The 6,370-nt window shown below is 37.6% G+C and overlaps 1 protein-coding gene across 1 annotated transcript; it reads left to right on the top strand.

Annotated features, from left to right (window-relative positions):
• The first annotated feature begins 1,809 nt into the window (after positions 1-1,809).
• LOC149542774 (cytochrome P450 89A2-like) lies at positions 1,810-3,719 on the top strand. The gene has a single exon (XM_089797663.1). The coding sequence runs from the start codon at positions 2,852-2,854 to the stop codon at positions 3,425-3,427; it is 576 nt and encodes a 191-aa protein (XP_089653789.1). The 5' UTR covers positions 1,810-2,851; the 3' UTR covers positions 3,428-3,719.
• Positions 3,720-6,370: the final 2,651 nt, after the last annotated feature.

Below are 6,370 nucleotides of genomic sequence, written 5' to 3'. Positions count from 1 at the left end.
CTGTCATTAATGTTGTTAGGGCTATTGAAGCTATCAACTCTTCAAATTCATTGGCTTGGCATTCTATGGCTGCCAAGATTGAGGAAGGATGGAGTACAATAAAAGAAAAATATTCAAAGAAATTCTCATCCAAATCTTCTCCTTTTGCCCACAAGTCGGGGGCTAAGGGGAAATCTTAATTTTCTTGTATTACTTTTTTGTTGGGTGGTCAGGTTATCATGAGCTTATTCCTTTTGACCACCAACTAGGGTGTGTAGGGGTGATGAGATGTTAGGATCCCCCTTTTTGGTTTGTGTCTTGTTGTTTTTATGTAATGTTTCTTCTTTGAAGAACTTAATGCATATCTTTTGATTTTGTTTGTTGGCTTCTTAGCCTGGTAAAGGCTTTGTATTCGAGTTTCAAGGTCCCTTCAAAACCCATTTATCTAATATAGTATTCATTATTTTGTATTAAGCATATGCTACTATATATATGGAATGCAATCCAATTGATTGTTAGTGATTCCTAGAATTTGTAACTAGGAAGTATGAAAGTTCATATTTTTAAAATTGAATGTTAATGACTTCAATTTTAGTAGGAATTATTTTTAAATATTAAAAATAATTACAAACCTTCATGAAAAATTATTATTTTATATTTGACATTGACATTCAATTTTTACATTTGACATTGACATTCCATCTCCTTTTATGATTTCTATAAACCTTCAATGACCTTGGGTAATAGCGTCATAAAATAAACATCCATGGAACAACTATATAAATCTTAAAAGCACGAAGCAAAAGTTCTCATTCAAAAATTTCAAATGAAAGCATTTGATTCGTGCTTTTAAGATTTCGAATGAGCGCTTTGGCTTCTTGCTTTTAAGATTCATATAGTTGTTCTTCAATAAGAAGTTTTAATTCATTTTTTATTTGTCCTGCGTTTAAGATTCATATAATTGTTCTTCAATAAGAAGTTTTGATTCAGTTTTAATATTTTACATAATTGTTCCATAGATGTTATTTTGTATTAAAAACATTGTAAGAGAGATATAAGATTTGATTGGACTACATAAATGATTTACTTTTAAAAAAAAAAAAGCTTTTCATTGCGGCACTGACTATGGGGCAACATATATGCACCATTATTTAATGGAAGTATAAAATACTTCCACTATTTAACACTGGGAGGGGTGCATATATGTTGCCCCGCATCCACTAGCTATCATTGCAATGATACTTGACCATTAAGTTTTGAACCCCCAATCAAATATGGGAAACCATAAATGAGGTAGGAAATCTAGGTGGAATAATCAGCTAGAAGATTAAGGCAGGGGTCTCATGGGAGGGGCTTGGACTCTATTTTTGTGGAGCAGTGACTCCATGGCAATTTTTTAAGAGGGGCTAAAGGTTTATTTGGAATCTTTTTCAATAAAATAGGAGCCCTGACTTTTTTAACTCTTTCAATTTAAGGGGGTAAAAATGGGGTGGGGCTGGAAGCTTAGGGAAGGTTTTTGCCATTTGTTAACAAGCTCTTCAACTTCCCATAAAAATAAAATAATCTCTTTATTTTGAAAATTTATGAGACCACTAGATTCCTTTATTTTAGAAGGTATTCTTTGCTCGTGGCTATACAGCCACGAAAATGCACTTCCTTTAGATTGCTTTTTCTAACTTTTCAAAAAAAATTCCAAGTCCTCTCCTTCGTAAGAAAGTGCATTTTCGTGGCTGTATAGACGTCGCCCTATTTTTTTTTTTTTTAAAGAGGATTCAATATAAAATTCATGGGACCATTTCCCTATAAATATTCCTAAAAAATCTTCCTGAGTACCCCTCTATTTTTAAGGAAGCACGTACCCATAGGACCTCAGCGTAAGATCCAGCAAATCTATTGACCCAGATTTCAAAAAATGAACCTTATGGGATTTCCTGCTGCTTTGGGCATGGATTCACTTCTGTATATTGCCCTGCTTATAGCGCTTCCCCTGTAGGTCCTGACAAAACTCAACAAGAAATCGAAATTGCCTCCAGGTCCTCGAGGATGGCCAATTGTTGGCAACCTGCTACAGATCAGGCAATCTAACCAAGGATTTCAAGGTTACATTGAAAAAAATCAGAGAAAATACGGTCCAATTTTCACAATCAGATTAGGGTTTCAGCCGATAATTATTGTCTCAAGCCATGAATTGGCCCACGAGGCTCTGGTACAGAAAGGCTCCCTTTTTGCCAGCAGACCGCCCGCCAAGGGGCTCCTCAAGCTCTTCACCAGCAACTAGATGAACATCAATTCCGCTCCCTACGGTCCTCTCTGGCGAATCCTCCTCTGAAATCTGGTGAGTGAAACCCTAAGCTCAAATTCCCTGAAATCCTTCCGAGAGGGCAGAGAATGGTGTCTCCAGGTGCTTATCCAGGGTTTAAAAAGCGAAGCCCAGCAAAATGAAGGTGTGGTGAAAGTGATCGAGCATTTGAGGCACGCTGCATTTTTTTTACAGCTCTACATGTGTTTTGGACTGCGACTGGATGAGAATGAAGTCCGAGAGGTGGAGAGCGTCATGAGAGAAATGCTTCACAGCGTTACGGGTCTTGCAATAGAGGACACGTCTCCCATTCTTAGGGTTTTCTTCAGGAAGCGCTGAGAGCGGATAATAGGGATCTACTACCGTCAGCAGGAGAAATTGGTTGCCCTTTTCAATCGACGTCGGACGGAGTTAGTGGAGGGGGCGACCATTAATTGTAGGGCGTACGTTGATTCTCTGTTTTCTCTGTCTGTCAATGGCGGCAGATCTCTGACCGACAAAGAGATTGCGACTCTGTGCTCGGAGTTCATTAATGGCAGCACCGATAGTACATCAACCACGATACAGTGGGTGATGGCTAATTTGGTAAAATATCCGTATGTCCAGGCCAAGCTTTACAAGGAAATTGAAGGTATTGTTGGTAAGGAAGGGGCTAACTTGGTGGAAGAGGAGAAACTGCTTTGTCAAATGCCATACCTTGAAGCAGTGGTGAAGGAGGCGCTGCGCAGACATCCACCTGGAAAGTTGCTTCTTTCGCATGCTGTTACGGAAGATTGTAGCCTCGGTGGTTATGATATTCCTGCGGGGGCTCTTGTGAATTTGTGTGTTTATGAGATGGGCAACGATCCTGCAGAGTGGAAGAATCCCAAGGAGTTTGTGCCAGAGAGATTTATGAATGGGGAAGTGGATATGAGTGGAGGGAAGGAGATCAAGATGATGCCTTTTGGGGTGGGGAGGAGGATTTTCCCTGGCTTAAGCGTGGCCATGCGCCATGTTCAACTTATTGTGGCCACACTGCTTCACAACTTTGAATGGCAGAGCAAAGTGGGAGAAAATGTGGATCTTGCGGAGAAGCAGGAGTTTACTGCGGTGATGAAAAATCCGCTACAGGCCGTAATAAAGGAGAGGGCTGCGGCACCTGCTTGTTAAAATGGACAGGTTTTTGCTTAATCTATGAGATATAATAATGCATCTGTATCTAGTTTAACCTATAAGATGTAATAATTTATCTCTATCTAGCTCACTCTGCGAGCAAAGCAAACCCAAATTTTTCTAGGGAACGTTGTTCTGGTTGCAGTTCTCTCTATGCAGACAAGCACCGGTTAGTCCTCCTTTTACATTTATTCAATGGCAGAGTTCATATTGTAGGTATTTACAATGTGGATTCAATCTTCTTCAATTTAAAAGAAAAATTATGTGCTCGCAGCAGTACTATTTTATATGTATCTTCTCTTAATTTGGGCCTCCTTCCTCCACTAGCCCTTTATATTTAACTTCCTTGGATCTGTAATTTGGTCATTTTAGTCTTCCAGCTCTCATCCATGATGAATCATACAGTGTTGAAGTGTGATGGGTCATGTTGATGCGAAAATGATGTTACACAACTGTATCTGGAAATAAAATCTAATTTATTAGGCTATTGAAAAGGAACTCTCTTTGAAAACAAAACAATTTGAGCTGCGAAGAATCTAGAGCTTGCCTATCTTAAACGATGCAGAGATTACTCTCTCATGACAGCAGTCATCGAATGTACAAGGAAGGCCATCGATTCTCTCAACTCGAATTTTGTCGTGCTCCATATTCTTGAGATTTATGGATCTTAAATTGGACATTTGTTCTCAAGACAGAATGTATCAGAAGAGGAAAGAAAAAGTACGGCGTCCTTCGACTTAGGCGTTCATGCCATCCCACTCGAAGATCATTGACACATTTTAATCTCCACCGTCTTCCTCATTCATCCCTGCATCATCATCACTCACACTCACAGTTTCCTCTCCCTCTCCCTCTCCCTCTCCCTCTCCCTCCACTTTCATTTCTCTTCCCTCTCGCTGCCCGCTCCTATTGTCTTGCATCCGCTTTCTGTGACAAACATAGCGACCTTGTCCATAATATGAACGATGCCATCAGCTTCCTATCATTCATCGTTAACATTTCTAAGGTGCATTAAGGTGGGGTCTTTCATCATAGTTTTTTTTGGGTGGGCTAAAATTTTATTTGGGATATATATTTTTTTTTTATAAAAATAGAGCTCTGATATTTTTAGCCGTGTGAATAAGGATGAAAAGAGGATGGGTCTGAAAATAGCTCCATCATTTTAGCTAAGTTTTTGTTATGTCAACAATTTCTAATTATTTTTCCACCTGAACTAAATTAAAAATCTTATATTAGTCTTAATTTTAAACTTCATGGGAGTGCTAGCTTCGTAGGAGCTAAAACTTTTAAATTTAAACAAATAAAAAAATTCATTGGACCATTCACCATTAAATATGTTGCTCTATTTTGAAAGAAGCCCCCCTTCATGCAATGCCAATGTTGGCTTTCAACTTACTTAAGAAATGTTGAGTTTTCTCTTGCCACTTTGCTTTATTCCCCATCATGATTTTCTTCTTGTTAGTATTTGCATATCTTTTTTTGAGTGTGATTGGTTGAAATGTTTGAAGTCTTATGAGCGATTTTTTTGCATTGATACTTTTGTAAGACTTTTTTATAGCATTGATAAGTTTTAATTTTATATTTTATAACAAACTCTTTGATAGTTAAGTTTGTTACAAGTTAGAGTTGTCGTTGTACCAAAAGATTGACCTGTCAATGTTCAATACAACCACTAGACTTATAGAACACAGGAGGTGGTTAAGCCATGTCGCAAATCTCAAAGGGGAACATTGGTGATTAGTCCAACAATCTTGCCCCTAGCGTTACCCCGAGGAAATTCAAACTTGTGACCAAGCTCTGATACCACTTGTTACAAGCTAGAGTTGTCATTGCACCAAAAGATCGACTTGTCAATGCTCAAGACAACCACTAGACTTATAGAACACAGGTGGCAGTTAAGCCATGTTGCGAATCTCGAAGGGAAACGTTGGCGGTTAGTCCAACAAAGTTATATAAATGAAATATATTTATTAAATCTTTTTGTTTTTACTTCTTTGTAATCACCATGAAAATATTTTTTACATCTTAAAAACAAGAAAAAACATAACATTTTTTAAATATATGGGTAAAGATAAAGATAAAAGTTTTAAAAACCTACTTATTTAATTTTTTTCTACATTAAGTTTAATTTTTTTATTAAAAACTGTTGTTTCTATCCTACTTATCAATCTTTGTTTCTATCAAATTTTAAAATATATAGAATAGAAACAACATAAATAAAATTAAATAAATAACATTAATTTAGATGTATTTTGGTTTTTTTTAATGAAAGTATTAATAGATATTATTTTTGATATAAAATAAGCTAAAACTAGGGGTTGGCCATTTACAACAATGGTGAAACAACTAGCAAAAAACCAACAAACAGTGGCATAGACCCCATAACAATTTACATCAAAAACATAAGTAACACCATAACAATAATTAAAAGTACTAGAGTTCCTACTCTTAATACAAGAAAATTTTAACAAGTTAACAAAAGGCATGTAGGTGGTCATTGCATGGTACCACCTACAGCCAAAATCCAAGTTCAACAGAAAAAACATAGCCATCACTAGAGGATGAAGAGTAAAAACCAACAGAGCACCAAAAAACACCAGTCACTTGGAGGCCACTAACTGGCATCTTTTTTCTTTCCTTTCCCCTAGAAGAACTTTGGCCCAGTCTTCGGCAAGCAAATTATAGAGCAACTTTGAGTCCTCCTTCCCAAGGCCCTCCTCCAACTCGTGAGCCAGAAACTAGAGAGTGGTCGCAACTGCATGGGTCACTTTTATAGTGAACTTTGAGAAGAGGGTGAAGCCCTCCTCTAGCGCATTGCACCTGTCCTTTAGCTCTTGGAGGTCTTTATGAGTAACAACCCCATCCTCCATATTACCAAGGTTTAGAGCCTTGCTGCAATTTGCTAGAGAATTCCTTTTGTCCTGCACATCCAGATTGTTA

The sequence above is a fragment of the Cupressus sempervirens genome, chromosome 8, assembly GCF_028749045.1.
Source record: "Cupressus sempervirens isolate cs-2001-9-10 chromosome 8, ASM2874904v1, whole genome shotgun sequence".
Lineage (NCBI taxonomy): Eukaryota > Viridiplantae > Streptophyta > Pinopsida > Cupressales > Cupressaceae > Cupressus > Cupressus sempervirens.
The sequence above is the reverse complement of the archived record's forward strand: the minus strand, read 5'-3'. Positions and strand labels throughout refer to the sequence as shown.

Bases quoted from the DNA above. Each gene is read 5' to 3' on its own strand.
- LOC149542774 (XM_089797663.1), top strand. From the start codon at position 2,852: ATGGCTAATTTGGTAAAATATCCGTATGTCCAGGCCAAGCTTTACAAG.